Source organism: Tachyglossus aculeatus, chromosome 8 (genome assembly GCF_015852505.1).
Source record: "Tachyglossus aculeatus isolate mTacAcu1 chromosome 8, mTacAcu1.pri, whole genome shotgun sequence".
In the NCBI taxonomy this organism is placed as follows: Eukaryota; Metazoa; Chordata; class Mammalia; order Monotremata; family Tachyglossidae; genus Tachyglossus; species Tachyglossus aculeatus.
The window spans coordinates 393,189-418,058 of NC_052073.1; the positions used below are offsets into that span (position 1 = coordinate 393,189).

Here is a 24,870-nt window from a genome sequence, read left to right on the forward strand (position 1 = left end):
ACAGTCTTCATCCCCATTTTACAGATGAGGGAACTGAGGCCCAGAGAAGTTAAGTGACTTGCCCAAAGTCGCACAGCTGATAACTGGCAGAGACGGGATTTGAACCCATGACCTCTGACTCCAAAGCCCGGGCTCTTTCCCACTGAGCCACGCTGCTTCCCTAGCCTCGCGCCCTGGGGTCTCGCATCCTGCAGCCGTGCGTCTCCTCCCTCCCCTCCGCTCCCAGCCCTCGCCCTCATTCATTCGTTCATTCAATCGTATTTATTGAGCGCTTACTGTGCGCAGAGCACTGTACTAAGCGCTCTGGAAGTCCAAGTTGGCAACATACAGAGACGGTCATCTGCAAAACCTGTTCTCTCTCCTATTTAGGCTGTGAGCCCCATGTGGGACCTGATTATCTGAATCTACCCCAGCATTTCGTACGGTGCTTGGCACATAATACAATCATTACTATTATACCCAGTCTTATCCCGTTTTTCCTCCTATCTGTAGTAGCTGCGTGTCTGCCTTCTGGGCATTTGGATCGTGAGGTCCTGGCGGGCAGGGTCATGTCTGGTTCTTCACTGTCCTCTTTCGAGGGCTGAGTCCCCCGCTCCCCCGTCCCCATTAGTATGTTTGGTTTTGTTCTCCGTCTCCCCCTTCTAGACTGTGAGCCCACTGTTGGGTAGGGACCGTCTCTATATGTTGCCAACTTGTACTTCCCAAGCGCTTAGTACAGCACTCTGCACACAGTAAGTGCTCAATAAATACGATTGATTGATTTATTGATTGACAGGCGGGACACCCCCGGACGGCTGGACACTCGGAGCCGGCCGCCGGTCCCAGTGGGCCACGGCCCAGGACCGCCGGTGGCTCCGGTGTCCCCCGAAGAAGCACCCGTTTACTAGGCTTGTAGCAGCGTGGCTCAGTGGAAAGAGCACGGGCTTTGGAGTCAGAGGTCATGGGTTCAAATCCCAACTCTGCCATTTGTCAGCTGTGTGACTTTGGGCAAGTTGCCTCAGTTCCCTCATCTGTAAAATGAGGATCAATCAATCGTATTTATTGAGCGCTTACTTTGTGCAGAGCACTGTACTAAGCGCTTGGGAAGTACAAGTTGGCACCATATATAGTCCCTACCCAACAGTGGGCTAAGACTGTGAGCCCCCCGTGGGACAACCTTATCACCTTGTATCTCCCCAGCACTTAGAACAGCGCTTTGCACATAATAAGTGCTTGACAAATACCATCATTATTATTATCTACTATTCTATTTATTTTATTTTGTTAATATGTTTTGTGGTCAACAAAGCGCTTAGTACGGTGCTCTGCACACAGTAAGCGCTCAATACGATTAATCAATCAATCAATCAATCGTATTTATTGAGCGCTTACTGGGTGCAGAGCACCGGACTAAGCGCTTGGTTAGTCCAAGGTGGCAACGTATGGAGACAGTCCCTACCCAACAGTGGGCTCACAGTCTGAAAGGGGGAGACAGAAAAGGGGGAGATTAAATGAATGAATATATTTTGTTTTGTTCTCTGTCTCCCCCTTCTAGACTGTGAGCCCACTGTTGGGTAGGGACCGTCTCTATACGTTGCCAACTTGTACTTCCCAAGCGCTTAGTACGGTGCTCTGCACACAGTAAGCGCTCCATAAATACGATTGAATGAATGAATGAATGAACAGGCCCGTTGCTAAGGGCCGCCGGGCGAGGCCGGACGGGGGAGGGACCGGAAGTGGGGTGAGGGGGCGGCGCTCCTCCTTTCGGCGCCGGGCCGGCAGCGCTGCGCCCGGCGCCCGCGTTCCGCCCGGAAACGTTCCGCCCGGAAACGTCCAGCGGCCCTCGGAGGCGAAAGGGCGGGAGGGCGGGCGGGCGCGGAGCATTGTGGGCGGCGGCGGCTGAGGCGGCGGAGGAGGAGGAGGAGGGCAAGCAGGAGGAGGAGGAGGAGGAGGAGGGGGAGGAGGCTGTCTCCGGTTTCTCCTCCCCTCCCCTCCCCCGGCCAAGATGTCTGACATGGAGGATGATTTCATGTGCGATGATGAGGAGGACTACGACCTGGTGAGGCGCCGGTCTGGGGCCGGGGGTCGCTCGCTCGCCCGCCCTTCCGCGGGGCCGGGCCGGGCCGGGCCGAGCCGGTCCGGTCCGGTCCGGTCCGGTCCGCGGCGCCTCAGCCCTGCCCGGCCCGGCCCGGCCCGGCCTCCGCCCCGGAGCCCCGGCCCGGAGCCCCCCTCGGGGCCGTTCCCGCGCTCCCCGGGCCGGGCAGGGCCGAAGCGGGCTGGGGGCGCGGGGGCCGGGGCGGAGCGGGGCCGGGGCGGAGCGGCCAGCGGGGGCAGCCGGGGCCCGGGGCCTCCCAACCCGGCGGGGAGGGAGGCCGGGAAGAGGGTTGATTGGGCCAGAAGTGCGAGTTGTGGAGATTGTTGTGTATGGTGTTAACTCGGACTTCCCAAGCGCTTAGTCTGGTGCTCTGCGCACGGGAAGCGCTCAATAAATACGATTGATGATGATTGATGATTGGGGCCGTCCGGCCCGCCCGCCCGCCAAACCCGCGATGCCCTTCCGAGGCCCCCCCACCCCCCCCAGCCTGGCTTCAGTTCCCCAGGAACCGTCGGATTCGGGGGATCTTCGGGGTCGAGGGGGGGATCGGACTTTTGGACCCTTGCGTTGTGATCGAGATTTGGCGAAACCGGCCGACTTGTAAAAACCTATTAAGAACCTCGTAGACCGTCCCACTTGTCAGCTGTGTGACTTTGGGCAAGGCACTTAACTTCTCTGGGCCTCAGTTCCCTCATCTGTAAGATGGGGATGAAGACCGTGAGCCCCACGTGGGACAAGTTGATCACCTTGTATCCCCCCCAGCGCTTAGAACAGTGCTTTGCACATAGTAACTGCTTAACAAATGCCATCGTCATCCGTAGACCCGGCAGGAACATCAGTCAGCTCTTCCCCCTCCACCCTCACCTGGCTGATCTCTTACCCGAACCCAGCCCACAGACTCCACTTCTCTAACGCCGGCCTCCTCACCGTCCCTCCACCTCACCCATCTCACCCGCCGACCCCTTGCCCACATCCTCTCTCAGCCCTGGGACTCCCTCCCCCTTCATAACCGACCGACCACCCCCCTCCCCTGTTTCAAACACCTCCCCAAATAATAATAACAATGACGGCATCTGTTAAGCACTTACTAGGTGCCAAGCACTGTTCTGAGCACTGGTGGGGATACAGAGTAATCAGGTTGTCCCACATGGGGCTCACAGTCTTAATCCCCATTTTCCAGATGAGGTAACTGAGGCACAGAGGAGTCAAGTGACTTGCCCAAAGTCACGCAGCAGACAAGTGGCAGAGGCGGAATTAGAACCCATGACCTCTGACTCCCAAGCCCGTGCACTTTCCACTGAGCCACGCTGCTTCTCCTCCAAGAGAAGGGGCCTTCCCTAAATCCTCTAGAACCCATGACCTCTGACTCCCAAGCCCGTGCACTTTCCACTGAGCCACGCTGCTTCTCCTCCAAGAGAAGAGGCCTTCCCTAAATCCTCATTGCTCTTCCCCACCCACTCCTCCCCTCGTGTTAGGCCCTAGGACGTCCGGGGGATCTGTACCCTTTATGCACTGCCCCAGCCCCACAGCGCTTAGGTACGAATCCTTACACTCTGCCGTTTCCCCCTACTGTCATCGATTATAATCTAGACTGTATACTCCTTGCGGGCAGGGGTCATGTCTGTCAGTTTTATCGCCTTGTACTCACCCAGGCACTTAGGACGGTGCTGTTCCCACAAGAAGCACTCATTAAATACCATTTGGGAGCATTTGTGCTGGCCCCCTGCCAGGATACTTCCCAAGCGCTTAGTACAGTGCTCTGCATACAGTAAGCGCTCAATACGATTGATTGATTGATAAAGGGGGGGGGGGGGTCCTTGCTTTCCTTCGAGACCCCATGGTCCCAGAAGTCCGTTCTCCCTCTCCAGGCTGTCAGTTCCTTGTGGGTAGGGAATGTGTCTACCCTGTTATAGTGCACTCTCCCAAGCGCTTAGTACAGTGCTCCACACACTGTAAGCACTCTGTAAATAAAATTAGAGAAGCAGCGTGGCCCAATGGAAAGAGCGCGGGCTTGGGAGTCAGAGGTCGTGGGTTCTAATCCCAGCTCTGGCATTTGTCAGCTGTGTGACTTTGGGCAAGTCACTTAGCTTCTCTGTGCCTCAGTTACCTCATCTGTAAAATGGGGATTAAGAATGTGAGCCCCCCGTGGGACAACCTGATCACCCTGTAACCTCCCCAGCACTTAGAACAGTGCTTTGCACATAGTAAGCGCTTAACAAATGCCATTATTATTATTATTATTGATCGATTGTTCCACTGCTCTATCCATCTAGGGTGACAGGAGCGCTGTAATCCCGACTCCACCAGTTGCCTGCTGTTTGACCTTGGGCAACTCACTTAACTTCTCTGTGCCTCAGTTTCTTCATTTGTAAAACGGGGATACGGCACCTGATCTCCCTCCTATTCAGACTGTGAGCCCCCTGTAGACAAAGCTGTGTTCTGTCTAATTATCTTGTGTCTGCCCCCAGTGCTTAGTACAGTGCTTGACACATACTAGCTGCTTAACTACTCGCTTTGTTAGGGAGATCCTCAGTGGACCTGGATGGAAACTAGTCACTCAGCTTCCTCCTCGTGGACAACCTTCCGGCACCGAGAGGGTCAGTACTCAGCCATTCAGTGGTGTTTATTGAGCGTCTGCTGTGTGCGGGGCATTGTATTAAGCGCTTGGGAGAGGTTAAGACAGAAGACACTATCCCCGTCCTCAAGGAGTTTACAATCTAGCAGGAGTGACAGCCCTAAAATTACGGGTGTGAGGAATCATCTGAGCCACATCCTCTGCAAGATGACCCATATTCCTTGAACCTTTCCCCGGAGTCCGGGCGGTCCAGCCCTTTCATCTGTGTTTCCCGCTAGATCGTGAGCTCCATGAGGGCAGGAATCACCTCCGGTCTACTGTACTCCTCCAGGTGCTTAGTACAGTGCTCTGCACAGAACAGGCGCTCAGTAAATAACTGTTGATGGTTCTCTAGACCCACAGCGTGTCTGTGAATTGTTTTCCCAGTGCAGTGTACAAGGCACAAATTAGGGCAGGCAGAGCACATGATCTCTTTCGGCTCCTGGTGCCCCAGGCCCCTGCCAGCCCACCCTGGGTTCTCCCCCTTTTAGACTGTGAGCCCACTGTTGGGTAGGGACTGTCTCTATATGTTGCCAATTTGTACTTCCCAAGCGCTTAGTACAGTGCTCTGCTCACAGTAAGTGCTCAATAAATACGATTGATGATGATGATCAGTGGCAGCATGCGCACTGTCAGCTCTCTGACGACCCAGACCCCCAGAGTTGTTTTTTGCCCACTGGTGCCTCACCGGTGTTTCCCCCATCCGTGCTCCATTGGGCTGACTTGTTTGTCATTCCCTGGGGCCCCTTGCACCTGTGTCCCTATTGAATTTCATCCAGTTTTGGTAGGATCATTTTCCCAACACCTCTCTGTGCCTCTGAATTTTATTCCTGTCTTCTCCATTTGGTGTCACATGCGGGTTCGGGCTAGTTCGTACCTCGGGAAGTAGTAGTAGGTGGTGGTAGCAGTATAGTGGGTGATTCAGAAGTTGTCTTTGTCCTTAATGGACCCCTTTACACATATCATTTTTCATTCTCCAGAAAGGCGTATTTTAGAAGCAGTATTTTTAAAGTAATCCATGATTTATTACCCCTGCAGTGAACTTGCTAGGATAGCACTGAGAAGTCCTTTGCCCCAGTACCGAACAAGTCTTTGACCCTGAAAGTTTTCCTTAGAGTTGTTTTCACTTTGCTCCTTGCTGTACCTTATTTGTCATCCTTGAATTGGAGGGCAGAGGGACGAAACAGTGGTTTAAAATAACCCCAAATGAACATGGCCCTGAGGTTTTTTGCTCAAACCCTCAGTTTCAGAAGTCATGGTGCCTACTGGTTTTTCTTGACCCTTCTCAATAATTATATATGCCAGGATATTTTGTTCCTATAATCAATCAATCATTCGTATTTATTGAGCGCTTACTGTGTGCAGAGCACTGTACTAAGCGCTTGGGAAGTACAAGTTGGCAGCAAATAGAGACGGTCCCTACCAACAGTGGGCTCACAGTCTAGAAGGGGGAGACAGAGAACAAAACAAAACATATTAACAAAATAAAATAAATAGAATAGCTATGTACAAGTAAAATAGAGTAATAAATACGTACAAACATATATACATGTATACAGGTGCTGTGGGGAAGGGAAGGAGGAAAGGCAGGGAGGATAGAGGGGGAGGAGGGGGAGAGGAAGGAGGGGGCTCAGTGTGGGAAGGCCTCCTGGAGGAGGTGAGCTCTCAGTAGGGCCTTGAAGGGAAGAAGAGAGCTAGCTTGGCGGATGTGGGGAGGGAGGGCGTTCCAGGCCAGGGGGAGGACGTGGGCCGGGGGTCGACGGTGGGACAGGCGACAGGCTATAAGCCCCCAGCAGCTTTGAAATCGTACAGTTAGCCATAGCAATTCATAATCCATCAATCAGTGGTATTTATTGAGCACTTACTGTGTGCAAGAGCACTGTATTAAGCGCTTGGGAGAGCACAGTACAACAGAGTTGATTTTGTAAAATTTCCATTAACCAAGTGACTTTTGCTTACAGCTTTGGTTAAACGTTGATATCCCAACTGTACTGTTTCAGATTGCATCTCCAGTGTTTCATGCTGTCACTGTTTTAATGTCTAACCAGGGAATGCTCTTTATACAGAGCAGTACAAAAAACGGAAGGGTTGTGCACGAATGGAAGAAAATGTATGGAAAATGAGAGACTAAAAAGTGTGCCCTGTAAATGGAGAAGCTGCAAGATAGTTGGAAAACAGAAAAGATGCCTCCCTTATTCTAGCATGGCGGCGGCTAGTGGCGGTGCTCGGCCCAAGAAGCCAGGAGCCCGCGGGGTGGCAAGGTGGCCCCCGCCGACGTGGCAGGCGGGCGTGAGGGTGGCCCGGAGAAGGGGGGGTGTGGGGTGTGAGGTGCAGGCTGGAGCAGCAGAGAAGAGGCGGGAGAGGCTGGCGCAGCCCTGCCCGTGGGCAGGTTGTGCCCACGGCAACCACCATGGCGCGGCGCGGGGGGACCATCCCCCAGGGCTGCCCGCCGGCCACCTCTTGTCTTACTGCCTGCACTGCAGCCCAACCACCAAGGCCCGGGAGCTGGGCAGTAGTAAGAAGCGATCAGTCCGTGACGCTCATCTACTCCCTATCATATTTCAAACGGTGCTAGTCGTTGAGCACTTACTGTGCACAGAGCACCGTAGTAAGCATTTGGGAGAGAACAGTACAGTAAAGTTGGTAGACACACGAGGAACTCCCAGTCTAGCTTGGGAGACCAGATAGGAGAAATAGGAGAATAGAAGGAACTACATAAATATGACCTGCCCCCCACCACCAGTGTGCACGCACATTCGCACAGACACATGTGCACATGCGTGTACACACACACAAAAAAAATCCCCCTCCAGCACTTAGGTGAGACACAAGAGCCAAAGTGTCAGGAGATGAGGTGATGAATCAGGGATGGCCTCCCCAAGGAGATGGGATCTATGGACTCTGTGGGGAGTGGCAGGAATATTAGGCCTTCTGGGGTACAAAGCCAAACTGGCAGGTGACACAGAAGGGAAGGGAGGACAAGTCTTCTAGACTGTGAGCCCGTTGTTGGGTAGGGACGATTTCTGTATGTTCCGGACTTGTACTTCCCAAGCGCTTAGTACAGTGCTCTGCGCACAGTAAGCACTCAATAAATGCAGTTGAACAAATGAATGAAGTAGGACCCTGTGTCAAGTGGAGCACTTGGAATTAGACGACTTGATCCCTGCCCCAGAGGGACTTACAATCTAGCCAGGGAGACAGACCCTAAAATCCATTGCAGAATGACGGAAGCGATGGATGGAGTATGTGGAGTATGGGGATAGGCGAGCCTGCGCGCTGTCCAGGGGGCTAAGGTGTGACCCCCCTGCCCCGAGGACTTAGGTGAGACTGAAGTGCCAAAGTGTCAGGAGCCCTGGAGATGAATCGGGGACGGCCTCCCTGAGGAATAGGAATTCGAAAGGGCCAGGGAGATGGGGAGACAGCGAGCAGCGGTCTGCTGACTGGTGAGGAGGGGGAGGGCTTGTGAGCAAGAGATCAGAGTGGGAGAGAGACGAAAGGTGAAGAGGTCTGCCAGTGTTCTCTGTCACACCTCCAAGCACTGTGGCCCATTTGATCTTATTTCTCTACTTCAGCGCCTCCCCAGTAGGCTGCTGTCAGGGAAGGGGTGTCAGTCCATGGTATTTACTGAGTGCTCACTGTGTGCTGAGCACTGAACTAGTTCCTTGGGAGAGTACAATGCAAGAGAGTTTGAAGACAGGCAGGTCCCCTGCCCCCAACAAGGAGGAGCAGTTATTCCCTGACTTTTACAAAGGGGGAAACGGCTGCGGCAGCGTGGGGGCTCTGGGTTAGAGCCGCTGCTCCCAGAGCCAGGTCCGGTGCACCAGGGCCAGTCGGGAGGTGGGGACCGATTCCCAGCTCAGCTCCGGGAGGTCTGTCTGCCAAGGCGACGACAAGGGTCTTCCTATATAACCTCTGAGAGTGGGCCCAAGGATTCACGTTGAACTGCCCTTGGGTTGTTTGATTAAACTCCCTGCGGGTTGTTCATTCACCTCGCCCCCTCCTACCTCACCTCACTACTTTCCTGCTCCAACCCAGCCTGCACACTTCGCTCCTCCAATGCCAGCCTTCTCACTGTACCTCTGTCTCGTCTACCTCACTGCCAACCTCTCACCCCATCCTGCCTTTGTCCCGGAACGCCCTCCTTCCTCGTATCTGACAGACAATTACTCTCCCTACCTTCAAAGCCTTACTGAAGGCACATCTCCACTAAGTGGTCTTCCCTGACTAAGCCCTTTTTTCCCCTTTTCCCACTCCCTTCTGCGTCATCCTGATACCCTGATCTGCTCCCTTTATTCACCAGCCCTCCCCCAGTCTTAATGTCCATATCCCTAATCGATGTATTTATAATTATGTCTAACTCCCCCTCTATGCTGCAAGCCTCTTGTTGACAGGGAATATGTCTACCAAATCTGTTATATTGTCCTCTCCCAGGTGCTTAATACAGTGCTCTGCACACAGTAAGCGCTCAATAAATACAATGGATTGATTAACAATTCCATTAAAGGCCGAGGGGCCCGACGTGGGAGAACTTGGCCCCCCTGCCCGGTCCAGCCAAGGCTGGCTTTGGCACAAGGCCCTTCCAGTTTTCTGGTCACAGTCTCTCTAGGCAGGAACTTGGGTTTAACAGAGAGGGGTTTGAACCCCAAATTAGGCATTAACCAAATGGTTTTCGGGCTGTTTTTATGAGAATGCAATGTGTCTCTGGCAACTCTCTACCATCCCTATGTGCCTCCGGCCAACTCTCCGCCATCCCCACGTGCCTCTGGCCATCCGGTCTGAGCCCTTCTCAACCCAGGGTGGGCAAAACACGGCCTCAGCGTCCCCAGCCCGGCCAGCCGGGTGATTTTAATCTGTCCTGGCGGCGCTCTGACCGGGGGAGCGCTTGGGTCCCATTCGGTCGGGTCAATCAATCAATCAATCAATCAATCGTATTTATTGAGCGCTTACTATGTGCAGAGCACTGTACTAAGCGCTTGGGAAGTACAAATTGGCATCACATAGAGACAGTCCCTACCCGATAGTGGGCTCACAGTCTAAAAGGGGGAGACAGAGAACAGAACCAAACATACCAACAAAATAAAATAAGTAGGATAGAAATGTACAAGTAAAATAAATAAATAAATAAATAAACAGAGTAATAAATATGTACAACCATATATACATATATACAGGTGCTGTGGGGAGGGGAAGGCGGTAAGGCGGGGGGATGGAGAGGGGGACGAGGGGGAGAGGAAAGAAGGGGCTCAATCTGGGAAGGCCTCCTGGAGGAGGTGAGCTCTCAGCAGGGCCTTGAAGGGAGGAAGAGAGCTAGCTTGGCGGATGGGCAGAGGGAGGGCATTCCAGGCCCGGGGGATGACGTGGGCCGGGGGTCGATGGCGGGACAGGCGAGAGCGAGGTACAGTGAGGAGATTAGTGGTGGAGGAGCGGAGGGTGCGGGCTGGGCAGTAGAAGGAGAGAAGGGAGGTGAGGTAGGAGGGGGCGAGGTGATGGAGAGCCTTGAAGCCCAGGGTGAGGAGTTTCTGCCTGATGCGCAGATTGATCGGTAGCCATTGGAGGTTTTTGAGGAGGGGAGTGATATGTCCAGAGCGTTTCTGGACAAAGATAATCCGGGCAGCAGCATGAAGTATGGATTGAAGTGGAGAGAGACACGAGGATGGGAGATCAGAGAGAAGGCTAGTGCAGTAGTCCAGACGGGATAGGATGAGAGCATGAATTAGCAGGGTAGCGGTTTGGATGGAGAGGAAAGGGCGGATCTTGGCAATGTTGCGGAGCTGAGACCGGCAGGTTTTGGTGACGGCTTGGATGTGAGGGGTGAATGAGAGAGCGGAGTCGAGGATGACACCAAGGTTGCGGGCTTGTGAGACGGGAAGGATGGTAGTGCCGTCAACAGAGATGGGAAAGTCAGGGAGAGGACAAGGTTTGGGAGGGAAGACAAGGAGCTCAGTCTTCGACATGTTGAGCTTTAGGTGGCGGGCGGACATCCAGATGGAGATGTCCTGAAGGCAGGAGGAGATGCGAGCCTGGAGGGAGGGGGAGAGAGCAGGGGCAGAGATGTAGATCTGGGTGTCATCAGCGTAGAGGTGATAGTTGAAGCCGTGGGAGCGAATGAGGTCACCAAGGGAGTGAGTGTAGATTGAGAACAGAAGGGGACGATTGAGAACAGAAGGGGACAGTCAGCACACCCTCGTGAGGGCCACGGTTTGGAGGAGAGGAGTCTGCGTAAAGGTCCCGTCGATCAAGTGAGCCAAGGTGCTCTTCGGTGAGTGTTCATCAGTGGACTCTCTACCGGCACTTAGTAATAATAATGATGGCATTTGTTAAGCGCTTACTATGTGCAGAGCACTGTTCTAAGAGTGCTCTGCACGCAGTAGCACTTAATCACACCATGACCACTACCCCCACCTGCCCCACGGGCCCAGCTAAGGTATGCTAAGCGCAAGAAGCCAGGCTCCCTCGGGTCCTGGACGTCAGAGTAGGTCCCAGCAGGCAACCTTCGCCTCCCGGCGACTGAGAGAGAGGGAGAGAGAGAGAAGGTCCGGGCTGGAAGGTCAGGGGCTGTTAAGAAATGCCGGTTTCAATTCTTTGTAAGTATTTTAAATTTATTCCAAGTCCACAATGGGAAAATGAACATGGAAATGAAGTTTTTCTCTGTTTATTAATTTCCACGGTAATGTCTTGAGGGAGTTTTGTTAGGAAACCACAAAAAATTCTGGGGAGGAAAGTGTTAACCCAGCCTCTTTCTAAGCCCCTCAAATAACATTCGATGTCTACCTGTGCCATTATAACCTAACTGAGCCCAGCTCTCCACGCTTCTCACTCAGGCTGCCCCGCTTCCCACCTCCCCAAAGGAGACTGACTCCAGTCCTCCCCGCAGCTAGAGCCCTCCTAAAACTCCTTACAAGAAGCCTTTCCCCACAGGCTCCCAGCACCCCAAATCTTATCAATTTACGAGAAGCAGCGTGGCATAGGGGGTGGAGCACGGGCCCGGGAGCCAGAAGGTCATGAGTTCTAACCCCAGCTCTGTTTGTTCCTCATTGTGACCTTGGGCAAGACACCCCACTTCTCTGGGCCTCAGCCTCATCTGTAAAATGGGGAGTTGAGACTGTGATCCCGACATGGGACAGGGACTGTGTCCAACCTGATTTGCTTTCATCTACCTCAGCGCTCAGTGGCTGGCACACATTAAGGGCTTAACAAATACCATCATTGTTATTATTATTTTATTATTATTATTATTGTCATCAACCTATCCGCCATCTCTAGCGCCAGCAGATGTATTCATTGATACCCACTTTTGGCAATTTTGTAGATGGGTATTGAACAGTCAGGGGTTTATTCTGATTACCCTACCTGTAAAGATTTTTATGTCTGTCTCCCTTATTAGAATGGAAGCTTCTTGTGGGCAGGGAGCGAGCCTAATGCATTTGTGAATCTTTCCTACCTGCTTATTACAGTATACAGCACCCAGTGGGCCCTCAACAAATACTTTTACTACAGTGCACAGCACCCAGTGGCCCTCAACAAATACCTTTACTCTCATTACTACAGTGTATAGCACCCAGTGGGCCTTCAACAAGTACGTTTACTACAATTACTACAGTGTATGGCACCCAGTGGACCCTCAACAAATATCTTTACTACTAGTACTCTAGTATACTGGGCTTAGTAGACCTTCAACAAATAACTTTACTACCATTACTATGACTACTACCTTGAAATCTTTTCAGATCTTTTAGACTGTGAGCCCACTGTTGGGTAGGGACTGTCTCTATATGTTGCCAACTTGTACTTCCCAAGCGCTTAGTACAGTGCCCTGCACACAGTAAGCGCTCAATAAATACGATTGATTGAAATGTCACGTATTTTATTTTACCAGTGTTTCCCTTTTTTTGGTGTGTGCACGTCCGCAGGTATGTGTATTATTTGCACACACATTTATTATTTATTACTCTGTTTAATGTCGGTCTTCCCCTCTAGACCTTAGGCTCATTATGGGCAGGAACATGTCCACCAATTTATTTATTATTTTAATGGTATTAAGCACTTCCTATGTGCCTGGCATTTTACTAAGCGCTGGGATAGATACAAGTTCTTCAGGTTGGACATGGTCCATGTCCCACTTGGGGCTCACAATCTTAATCCCAGTCTTAAAGAGAAGCAGCGTGGCTCAATGGAAAGAGCTTGGGCTTGGGAGTCAGAGGTCATGGGTTCTAATCCTGGCTCCGCCACTTGTGTGCTGTATGACCTTAGGCAAGTCACTTCACTTCTCTGAGCCTCAGTTCCCTCATATAGAAAATGGGGATTAAGACTGTGAGCCCCACGTGGGACAACCTGATCACCTTGTATCCACCCCCGCCCCCGCCCCACAACGTGCTTGGAACAGTGCTTTTCATCATAGTAAGCGCTTAACAAATGCCATCATTATTATTAATCCCCGCTATACAGATGAGGCAGCTGAGGCCCAAAGAAATGAAGTGACTTCCCCAAGGGCACACAGCAGACAAGTGGCAGAGTCAAGATTAAAACCCCGGTCCTCTGACTTCCAGGATCATGCTCTATCCACTAGGCCCTACTGCTAATTCTGTTGTATCTTACTCTGCCAAGCACTTATTACAGTGTCTCTGCACGTAGTGAGTTCTCAGTAAATACCACTGATTGACTAATTGATTGACTTGTAAATTCAAAGGGTATATGGATAAATTTAAAGGAGGTGCCACTAGCAATGAAGCTCTCCCTGTGCGTAAGTGGGGCTGAAAAGGCCTGTCTGTCCACAGGTAGCCCACCGCGCCGCGGGGGGACCCGGGGATTTGGGGCCTGCGGCTCCTGGTACTGTCTCAGTCCTGCCGTCGTCTCCAGACTGGAGCCCCAAAAGAGTCTCCCGTTTTCTGGTTGCTACGTCCTTGAAACGGTTCCCTGGCCGGCCCTGCCCGGCTCTAGTCTCGGTAGAACAGCTGTTGGGGTCCCAGCTGCCATCCATCCTCTTCCCATGGCCGCTGCCATGGCGGAAAAGACGAGCAGAGCATCAGGGCGGGCAGATCGGCTGCATTCCAGGACTCTCTCCGGCCCCCGGGGACCCTGTCATGCCCCGTGACGTGGAACGTGGGCTGGAAGGGACACTGTGGGAAAGAAGTTGCTCGGGGCGCCAGCCACGGAGTGGGTGGAGAGGCCAGAGCCTCGTCGTCATGGTAGTTTTCATTAGAAGTCGCGTCCCTTGGGCCAAGAGCCACGCCACGCCCCAGGGTGGGTTAGAACCAATCTGGTCCCAGACCCCCACCCCGGGGGGCTCACGGCCCAGGCGGAGACAGAGCGGGAAGGACATGAGAAGAGCGGAGGGAGCCTTGATTGAGCGTCAATGAGTAACCGAGTCAGCAGAGCTGAAGGGCAACACCAAGATGGGTGAGCCGGTGGATCTGGCGGTGGGAGTCCCCTCAGAACCCCCCGCCACTCCAGGCATACAGGCCTTTGCGGCCGACTGCTGCGACCCCTCCGGGTGCCTAGAGCTTCCCCCAGCCCCATGGGGCCCACGGTGCTGGAGCGGGGCAGGGGGAGAGGCAAGTGGGCGGCTGGGCGACGCCACAGCTCCGGAGGCCTTTGGCTTGGACTGGACCCCAGTTTCGCCTCTCCACCACGCTCTGTCCGCCGGGCTCCCCACGGACAGCGTCACCTGTTGGATTCCCCGTTTCCCTTCCTGGCTCGTCACAGCACCGGTGGACTGTTGCTGCTCGAGGTCACGGAGTTCTGTGACGCATCAGGCGCCGGAGACCTTTTCTAGTCTGTCTGGCTTTCCCTGTGCAGTTTGGTGCGGATTCATGCCTGGGCAGGTCACAGAAAACACCGCTGTGGAGAAAGCGGGAATTGGGAGTCCGAAGGCTCACAGGGCAGAGGAGACGTTTGAAGGACACGGTAAATCCAAGGCTCAGACGGTGCTCCTTCCAGCAGAAAGCTGGGAGTCAGTCACCGTGGAGAGCCAGGCCCTGGTGTCCGAACAGATGCTTCATCAAGATCAAGATACTGGGAGGCTAAAGCAGAAACGGCCAACGGCAGACATGCCAGCGCAACACAGGACAGTCCCTGTTTTTGTGCGTGAGTGTGTGCACGTGTGCACGCATACAGTGACGGAGGGTCCCTTGTCGGCTTTTTCGGCCCCATGCAGGCTCCCAGGGGAATGTCACCATCAGCAGCGTCGCCTGCGAGTCCAGAGGACACAGCTATATATAGAGCGCCCAGCTGACTCTGCCGCATGGTTCCCATTTTCGTGCTTGCTCCCGGACCGGAGGCTCCAGGCCCGGTCACCGCCGTCCGGCTGCTCGTCGGTTACCGTCTCAGCATTGCCTTTGGGGCCAGGAGCCTGTCAGGCTGGAAGCGCTGCCTGGCCCTACCTGAGGCCAGGGAGTGGGTCAGACGGGGCACCTCTGGCTCTGACTCCTGCCCCCCTCCCGAGCCTGGCCTGCAGCCGGCAGGGTCACAGTCTAGATGAGTCACTCTCCCGACTGTTCTAGACGCCAGCCAGAGCCCTGCACTACTTACCGGCGGTTTCAAGCCCGGGCTGCAGAAAGGGTGGCGAGGCCTCGGTGCCACTCCCCGCACCCGCCCTCCTGCCCAACCCCAGAACGCTACGGGTCTATCTCCTCTAATTCAGGATCTGAGTTCAGTTCAATTCATCTCCTTCCCAGCCCCGTGGGACTTGACTGGCTGATTTCTACTCCAAGCAGGTCCTCTGGGGATTTCCTCCTTGACATGTGGCAGTGAGCTTCTCCCCATGTCTGGGCTCCTTAGCTACTGGGGCGGAGAGGCGACGGGCGCCCCTTTCTGAAGGGGCAGGTGGACTTAGATACAGCGCTAAAGAGAATGTATGGAATTTCCACGTAAATGGCAAATCATGCTTCCGAAGCTGATTTGTCTCTCATTTACCCTACTTCCTTTCCCTTCTACTTCTCCCTTGTATTTGGATATGTCCATTTTAAGCCCTTGATATACACCCCTCCCTTAGCCCCACAACAGTCGGGTACAGATCCATAATTATCAATCAGTGGTATTTATTGAGCACTTACTGTGCAGAGCCCAGAGCTAAGCTTGGAGGAGTACAGTACAACAGGGTTGGTAGACACGCTTCCGGCCCACGAGTTTACAGTCCAGAGTCATTTATTTTCATATCTGTCTCCCCTTCTAGACTATAAGCACCTGTCTGCAAGGAGCGCATCGTCTAACTCTGGTACATAATGCTCTCCCAAGCACTTCAGTGCTCTGCACACAGTAAGCACTCAGTAAATATGATTGACTGATTGATGTTCTGGCCAGGGCCAATCACAAGTACCTTCTAGTTCTCCCTTTTGAACTGGTTTAGGATACGGTGAATTGAACTTTGTCATTTTACCCTGGGGGCTCTCCAGAGTCACTGTTTTTCACTTTATTTAGCAATAATTCAGACTCAAACAAATCTTACTCTGCCCAAACTTTAGAGGAGAGAGCATCAGACAGGGAGCCAGGAAACGTGGGTTCTACTCCCATCACTACCACTATTGTTGTCATTTAGGATTATTATGGTACTCCTCAAGCACTCTTCTAAGCGCTGGCCTGCAGTGTGGTCTTGGGCAAGTCACTTACCCTCTCTGGGCCTTGGTTTCCTGGAGATGAGGCCCGATTGTAGTCAGTCGGTTTAACTAGCTGCCCACCTCGCTGCCCAGCACGGTGAAACAAGAGCATCTTCTGCGGACCCTGGGCTTTTCCTTTGTGCCGGGCAGCGTCCCGAGCGTTTGACTGGGCTGAGTTTGGTCAGTTTCGTGGAGAGCTATGAGAGCGTTCGAAGCATCCAGAGGCTCCGCTGAAGGATGGCAAGGAAATCACAAAGAAGGAAGGGGGGAGGCTGCATGTTTCTCAGGAAGCAAAGGGGCCGCAGAGTTCGGCCCTCTGGCCCTCGGGGAAGGGATGTGGCCCTAGACAAAGCAGGGGTTCCTGGGTTCTCTCCTAAAGGGTGGTTCCATCTTGTTCTCTGGCATTGGTGGAGAGAGAACGCAGTCGTAGCTCCACTCGGGTCGCGAGGAAGCCGGTGGGATGGTAGGCCAGAGAAGCAAGGCTCAGTGACCTCCTTTTGGAGCGTCCCGCCGTAAATCTAATGGTGGGGCTTCAGATCTCTAGCCGAATGTACTGTCTTGCATTCTTTTCAATCGATTGTCCGATTAAAATAGTATTTGTTAGCAGACGTGCGTAATAACAGAGTCTCCCAGAGCTTCAGAGGACTCGGGCAGAGTTCCCTCTTGGATTCTGGCCAGGTTCTGACCAGATTCCACATCTCCTCGATGCCTTTAGAATGCCCGGCTTGAGCCAGAGCTCCAGAGGCTTCTCACCTTAGGGATTTACGCCAGCAGCCGGCAATCACCGGGGCAGAGACGAGGCGATGGACAAGCACATCGTCCCTCGCTCGCCACCCAGAACGGTAATCCACAGACAGCAGCTAGAGCCCATTAAGGAACTGCCCCATGAAAACTGGTAAAAGGCACATGTGTGAGTGGAAAAAAAGCAGCCCAGGGAGGGGACAGCCCCCAAGTCCTCGGCTGGGCTGGCAGGGGTCTTGAGGGGCGGGGGGGTGCCCTTAATCCACCCTGGGGCGGCCTTCCCAGGGCCACTGAGGTTGGGAGGGCAGGTGGCTGGTGGGAGAGAAGGGAGCCCGCCTCGGCTGTGGGGCTGGAGCTTCGGGGAGGGTTGGGGCCTTCAGCCGCGGGGTACCAGCTCCGCCCTCTCCACCCTGGAAGATGAGCCGTAGGTCAGAAATCTCTATCCGCTACAGAGCCTAGGAGAGCAGGCGAAGGAGGTCCAAGTGGCCAATTCGGACCCAGTTCGTGGGACTTCCAAGCCCAGAGTGCCCCGCCCAAGGCACCCTTTCTTCCTCCCTCTCTCCTTCCTGTCCCCCCTCTGTCTGGGGACGCCCTCGCTAGCTTCCCGAGAAGCTTCGTGCCCGATAACTGCGCTCTCTCCTGCACCGCAGGTCAGCATGGCCAGGAGCCCGGGCATGGCCAGAAAGGTAGGGGGATCGATTGGTCTGGAGAGAGCTTCCTGGAGGAGGTGGCTCTTTAGAAGGGTTTTTGTAGGTGGGAGGGACAGGCGGATGGACGGACAAACACGTGGCAGAGTGGTGAGCCATGGTTTGGAAGCAGGAGAGTTGAGAGTGAGGGACTGTCCCCGTGCAGTTGTAGAGGTTCTTGAGGGCAGGGGGGATATTTTTTTATCATCCCCTTGCACTTAGTCCAGTGCTCTGCACACAGCTGGTGCTCAGAATGGTCTCGTGATGGATGGATTGATTCATTTTGAAGGTTGTTTGCGGGGATTAGAGAGCACCAACCTGAGGAGGTGAGCAGTGGGGTGCTCTGAAAGATGGGTGCTTTAAAGGCTAGAGCCCGAAAGTCAAAAAAACGGCCACCTGTTCCCCGCTGCCCCTGCTCTTGACTCATTGTCTGCCTCCTGCTTCCCCTCCATCTGGTGGCCACTAGTCCCCGCTCTAAGTTGGTGTCCCTTTCCTCCCCATCCCCGGGCCTGCTTTCCCTCTCCATCTGCCTGTACCCCCTGGCAGTCTGATGGCTAATGAGGACTGATGCCTGAGAGCCATTTCTGAGGGCCCCCAGGCCCGCGGGGCACAGTTCTAGTTACCAAAGGCCATGTTTCTGGACTAGGCGATAGCTCCAGTGGGAGAACAGGGATGGGGCGGGGCCGGGACTCCCAGGGCAGGGTCCTGGGCCACAAATCCCACAGTGGCCACACCGATCACAGCTCTTGGTCTCGGTCACAGGCCCACCGCGCTCCCCAGTCTTCCTCCGGTAGAGCGTCTGGGTCGTGGCGTTTCCGCCATCACCTCGTGGGGCCCGGCTCCCGTCCGGGCGAGAGGGGATCCTCCTGACGGGACCCAGAGAGGATGGGCGAGGGAGAGTGGACACGTCTCTGCAAGGAGAGTTCCACTCCCAGCTGAGATTTCTGTCCATTAGGACACTCTCTTCAGTCACCCCTAGTCTAGCGCCGAACTTTCTGGAGGGTCGGGGGCTCCGGGGGCAGGCTGCCTCCCAGACCAAGCTGTGGGCCGGGACCAGGGCCGGGCTTGACCGACACCTAGGACTGCCGGGAAGGAGCCAGCCGCACTGCCCCTTGGTGGGTGGCCAAGGCCGGGTGACGCTTTCGGTGACGTTCCCACACTGCAGCTGTGCAGCCTTCTTCACTTCTTCTCTTCTCCTCCTGGTGCAGGAGTATTCCGAGGACAGCAACTCTGAGCCCAACGTTGACCTGGAGAACCAGTACTACAATTCCAAAGCGCTGAAGGAAGATGATCCCAAGGCAGCCTTAAGCAGTTTCCAGAAGGTGCGTGGCGGGTCCCCTGGGCCCTGGGGTCCGTTCAGTGGCCCGACGAGCCTGAGGCCTTCCTCAAGGTGACCGCTGGGTAGGCCGCTCTAGCCGGGACAGCCTCCTTTTGGGATTCTCCCCTGGATACCGAGGCCCAGAGCAGGACCCCCCCACCTCTCCTCCCAAGACAGCTGCAGTGTCGATGGCACCCAGGACTGCTGTTGCTGTCGATATGGAGGAGGGAGAGCGACTGCCTCCTCCTCCCCCTCCTCATCTTCCTCCTTCATCCTCCTCCTCCTCATTTTCCTCCTTGTCTTCCTCACCTTTTTAAAATGATATTTGTTAAACATTTCCTACGTGCTAGATGCTGGGAGAGGTTATATGGTAATCGGGTCGGACACAGTCCATGTCCCCTAGGGGGTCACAGTCTTAATCCCCATTTTACAGATGGGGGAACTGAGGCACAGAAGTTAGTGACGTGCCCAAGGTCACACAGCAGACAAGTGGCAGAGCTAGGAATAGAACCCAGGTCCTTCTGATTCCCAAGCCTGTGCTCTGTCCACTGGGCCATGCTGCTTCTCCTCCTCCTCCCCTCTCCCTCTCCTCCTCCCCCTCTTCCTCCCCACTCCTTCTTCTCCTCTTCTTCCATCTTCCTTCTTCTCATCTTCCTATTTAGCTGTTTATTCGTTCATTCATTCAATTGTATTTATTGAGCGCTTGCTGGGTGCAGAGCACTATACCAAGAGCTTTGGAAAGTATAATACAAGAACAAACATGTCTAGCCATGTCCCGCAGCTGACCTGTCTGTCTGGGCCTGGACTGGGTTTGGGCCCAGTTGGAGAATCGTCACATAGGCAGACAGATTCCACTGGCTGCCCTGGTGATAGCCAGTTTTAGGAGAACCCCAGTCCCCCCTTTCCATCCTCCCTCTCTCACTACCTAGGCCCAGGCCCGTCCTACAAGCAGTCAACATCATCAACCTGGGGGTGTATGTGGGTGTCTGCCTGTCTGCCTGCCTGTCTGGGTGTTGTCTCTGGCCCCATCCACATCTCCCTTTTTCTCCCTCTCCCTCTTTGGTCCTCCCTGTTGCACTTTTCCCACCATCCCCTCTCTGTGTCTCCCTTTCGATCTTCCTCGCCTCCCACCTCTTTTGCTCTTTCTCTTGCCCTGGCCTGGCCTGCCCTGCCTGCTGTTTCTCTCGGCCCCCTCTGGGTCTCGATCTTCCTGCCTTTTCAGCCCCCTTCCCCTGCCCCAAAAACCTGCCTCCAGCAGTTTGGCCAGCAGGCCCCAGAAAGGCGGTTGGGGACCAAGCATCCCTCCTGCTTGGCCCGGGGCGTGCACAGGGCCTTTTCCTGGTGACGTGCCGGACCCAATAGGACTTGCGCCGGTCCAGGAGCCCCGGATGGGGCCACGGAGCTCAACTGCCGCTTCCTGGCTCCACCCGCCAGCAAGTCCGAAGAATCAGGTTTTAGGATCTTTTTGCCAAGGGGTTTTCCTGCTGTTCAGTGGCTTAACAGGATACCCAGTGTAGCTTCTGTTTGGTGCACAGTAGGGTAGGAGCTCTGGTGACTTGGGGGATTTGCATAAGCTGTCTACCTTGAAAAACAGTGGAGAGGGAGCGTTCCAAGAAATTTAAAGTCAGTTTGGGATTGCTGGGTCCCTGATGTCACCAGAAATGAGTAAGCTGCCATTTTCCGTTTCAGGTTTTGGAACTTGAAGGTGAAAAGGGAGAATGGGGATTCAAAGCACTGAAACAGATGATTAAAATTAACTTCAAGCTGGTAAGAGCTGCTCGCCCTAGTTTCCGGGAAGTTGATCTGGGTGCTGATGCTTCATATTTTCAGGGGAGACTTTGGGCCTGCAGTGGAGTGCTGTGTCCTAGGAGCCCCGTGGTCGCCCTTCTTAGCCCCCAGCCTAGCCCCAGGGAGGCAGGACCGTGGCCCCTTCCCCTCCCCAGCCGGGCCTCGGTCTCCCTCCCATGCAGCAGTAATGCCTGGAAGTTCTGTTGCTCCCCGCCATACTCTGGACTGCCTGGGGCCAGGTGGGGGCCACCCCCTTAATGGACAGCAAACGGCAGGTGTCAGAGATGGGGGCCGGGCTTCCCACTCAGCCCAAGGAGAAGAAGGCCGGGGATCGGCTCCCGCCCCAGCAGTCGGGCAGAAAACCACAGCCCCAGGCAGGCAGTCGGCAGCTGGCAGCATTCACTCAGCGCCAACTGTGTGCTTCCAGCAATGGACTAGCACTTACTACAGGAAGTAAGCTGGAACCCTGCTCTGCCCTCCCTGTGAGGAACTTATTGTCTAGTGGTGGTGGGGGAGACGAACACCTAAATTACAGAGAGGAAGAGGAGGAGGCGTAGGGCATGGCAGATGCGCACATACCTCCTGTGGGGGTGGGGTGAGCTCCTCAGTGCCTAGGTGGCACAACAGGGCTGAAATGGCAGTGGGGAGAGGAGCCGTTAATCAGGGAAGGCCTCCTGGAGGAGACGGATTCCCAGAAGAGCTTCGAAGATGGGGAGAACTGGAGTCAACCCCATGTTGAGGTTGGGAGGGGGTAGTCCCGGGCAGGGGAAAGGGAGAGGCGAGAGCGAGGCCCGAAGAGGGAGGGAGGTGGGCGGGCTTGGGACCCTCCCCTGAGCAGAGCCCTGCTGCGGTGGCTAGGCCGAGTGTGGAGGGCTTTGGAGTCTCTGATGTGTGTGTGGAGGGGCGGTGGGCTAGAGGGAAATGGCAAGGCTCCAAGGACACCTGTCCCTCTTACTGGGCCATCACTCCCCAAGGTCAAAATAGTAGAGGGCCACCGTGGTATTTGTTCAGCACTGATTCGGTGCCGAGCATCGTGCCGAGCGCTGAATGATCAGAACAAACCCAATCTCTGCCTCCCATGGGACTCCGAGTCTAGGGAAGTCATGAGGACTCATTCATTCAATCATATTTATTGAGCACTTACTGTGTGCAAAGCACTCTATTAAGCACTTGGAAAGTACAATTCAGCAACAAATAGAGACAATCCCTGGCCACAACGGGCTCACAGTCTAGCAGTGGGGGAGACAGACATCAAAACAAGCAAACAGACATCAATAGCATCAATATAAATAAATAGAATTTATATATATATATATATATATATATATATATATATGTAAATATATATATACACACACACACACATCATAAATATAAATAAGTAGAATTATAAATACGTACATATATACCAAAGTGCTGTGGGTCAGGGAGGGGGGTAGAGCAAAGGGAGCTAATTGAGGTGATGGGGAGGAGAAGGGGAGCAGAGGAAAAGGGGGGCTTAGCCTGGGCATGTGCCCAGCTCACTGGGTGTTCCAGACGAGAAAGGCACCTTACAGTCTTCCCCCTGGCGCACTGTGGTGGGCACTTGTTGTGATCATGGTTTTGGGGGGGGCGGGGGGGATCTCTGCTCCTTTCGCTCTAACCAGCTCCTGTCCGTGCTTTTACTCACAGACAAACTACCCAGAGATGATGAACAGATACAAGCAGCTACTGACCTACATTCGAAGCGCAGTCACACGGAATTATTCTGAGAAATCCATTAATTCTATTCTTGACTATATCTCCACTTCGAAGCAGGTTAGGCCCTCCGTCCTCCCTGCCGACGCCAACCACTCCCAGGCGGCTTCCTGGGGCATAGCCCCGGGGTCGGGAATGTGCATCCGGCCACGCGCGTCCCTCTGGATGCAGTGAGCCGTGGGGTCCAGAGCAGAGGGCACTCATGGGTGGGGCTTCCTCAACGGGTGCCCAGCCGGACCGGGGCCCAGCGTTCTCGATGGTGGGGAGCTAGGGGAACGAGTCGGCTAGGCGGGGGGCTTGGGGCCTTCAAGACAGTCCCTTGGCTTAGAAAGGAAAAAATCCAAGACTAGTGGGCCCTGGGAGCTAGTAATAATAATAATAATAATAATTATGGCATTTGTTAAGCGCTTACTATGTGCCAAGCACTGTTCTAAGCACTGGGGTAAATACAAGACAATCAGGTTGTTCCACGTGGAGCTCACAGTCGCAATCCCCATTTTACAGATGAGGTAACTGAGGCACAGAGAAGTGAAGTGATTTGCCCAAGGTCACGCAGCAGACAAGGCGCAGAACCGGGATTAGAATCCACGACCTCTGACTCCCAAGCCCGTGCTCTTTCCACTAAGCCACGCTGCTTCCCTAGAAACGCCCTTCCGCATATGGACTGAGTCTCCCATCAGGAGCCGCGACTGAGCCCTGGTCAGGCCTGGGACTCCATGCTGGGGAGTTGATTGTGTAGGACTGGTGGCTTACACGGCACCACTCACTCTCTCTTGGCACTGCCTGGTGAGCTCCCGCTTATCCCCCGGTCCCAGTCTTTGACCAATCTGTGGTATTTATTGAGCGTTACTGTGTGCAAAGCATTGTATTAAGCGCTTGAGAGAGTTCAGTATAATGGAGTTGGTAGACACATTCCTTGCCCACAAGGAGCTTAATTTGGAGGGGGCTAGAAACGTTAATATGAGAAAGTTATAGGTATGTACGTGAGGGCTGTGGGGCTGAGATTGGGGTGAATTAAGGGTACAAACCCAAGTGCCAGGAAGCAGGGTGTAGGTTCCGTTTTCCTTCCCCGCTCTATTTTTAATTTAAGGCCTGGAATGTTTCCAGGACCCACTGTAGTTGGCATGGACCTGTTGTTTTGTCCTTCCTTGCCTGGGAGCGCCTGGTCATCAATCACCAATAGCGTCGTGGTCCTTTGGCCCCAGTCCACATCCTCGGCCTTTTTTCTCAAACCCCTGGGATTTTAATCTCCCTCCCCTTCCCATCAACTCCAGAGACAGAATTCGTGGGGAACATCCGGGGAGAAGTGATTCGTATCCAAAAAAGGGCCAAAGAGTGAAGACGCTTCCCCACCACGACCAAGAGGCTTTCACTGGGGGTGGCATAGGACATCTTGGGGGACCAGTTTTCCCCATTTGCCCAGCCCAGGGCTACCGCCCCCTGCCCCGGCAAAGCCGGGTGACTGGGATTATGAGAGTGTGGGTGGTGTGGGAGGGCTCCCGGGGGAGCCGTGGACTCCCTGCTTACACATCTGGCTTCCTGCCGGCCAGTCCGCCGCAGCCCCCTTTGCTCGTCCCGAGCAGCCGGCGCCGGGCCCGGCTTTGAGACCGAGGAGAGACAGGGCCCCGAATTGTCCATAGAGCAGCTGCTGGGGGGTGGGGGTTCCCCTTCACTCCGCGATGCGGCCGCTGCGGGCCTAGAATGTATTGAAGTTCAAACGTGCACTTGGAGCCTGTTCAAATTAACTCTTATTAACGGGTACAAATTTGCTGTTTACAATTATAGAATTCTGATTTTTTATGTCAGATGGACTTGCTGCAGGAATTCTATGAAACAACATTGGAAGCGCTGAAAGACGCTAAGAATGATAGGTTGTGGTTTAAGACAAACACGAAGGTAAGGGTGACCCTCATTCACCTCAGCCCCTCGCTCGGGATTTTTGTGTCGCCGGCCGGGTCCCAGGCCCTGGGTTGGGCCCATTCTGAAGCTGTCGCTTTCTTGCAGCTGGGCAAGCTGTACTTGGAGCGGGAAGAGTACGGGAAGCTGCAGAAGATACTGCGCCAGCTCCACCAGTCCTGCCAGGTACCCGCAGGTCGGGGTCTTCCGGTCGGCCACGGGCTCCCCGGGGGTGGGTCTGTGTAGCCACAGTGTAGGACTCAAGATGTCGGCTTGGATTTTGGGCCCAAAAGGATCAATGACCAAATTGTCTGTTTCTCAGACAAGCCAAGTCACCATCCACACCTGGTGGGCCCCAGCAAATGAGGCAAGGCTCTGCTGAGAGGCCGGCCAGGGAATCAGTATTATGGGAAGTTCGGAGAAGG

General features: G+C 54.2%; 1 protein-coding gene across 4 annotated transcripts in view; it reads left to right on the forward strand.

Annotated features, from left to right (window-relative positions):
* Positions 1-1,929: 1,929 nt before the first annotated feature.
* Positions 1,930-24,870, forward strand: part of COPS2 (COP9 signalosome subunit 2) — a 29,364-nt gene continuing 6,423 nt past the window's right edge. The window contains exons 1-7 of one of the 4 annotated variants that reach the window (XM_038750299.1): positions 1,930-2,038; positions 17,671-17,706; positions 18,915-19,028; positions 20,714-20,791; positions 22,484-22,609; positions 24,335-24,445; positions 24,554-24,631. In XM_038750299.1, the coding sequence (XP_038606227.1) occupies positions 1,985-2,038; positions 17,671-17,706; positions 18,915-19,028; positions 20,714-20,791; positions 22,484-22,609; positions 24,335-24,445; positions 24,554-24,631 (597 nt within the window). In that variant the 5' untranslated portion in view covers positions 1,930-1,984. Of the gene's footprint in view, positions 2,039-17,067; positions 17,122-17,670; positions 17,707-18,914; positions 19,029-20,713; positions 20,792-22,483; positions 22,610-24,334; positions 24,446-24,553; positions 24,632-24,870 lie in introns of those variants that run through there. The other 3 variants (XM_038750301.1, XM_038750300.1, XM_038750302.1) reach the window with 3 other exon arrangements.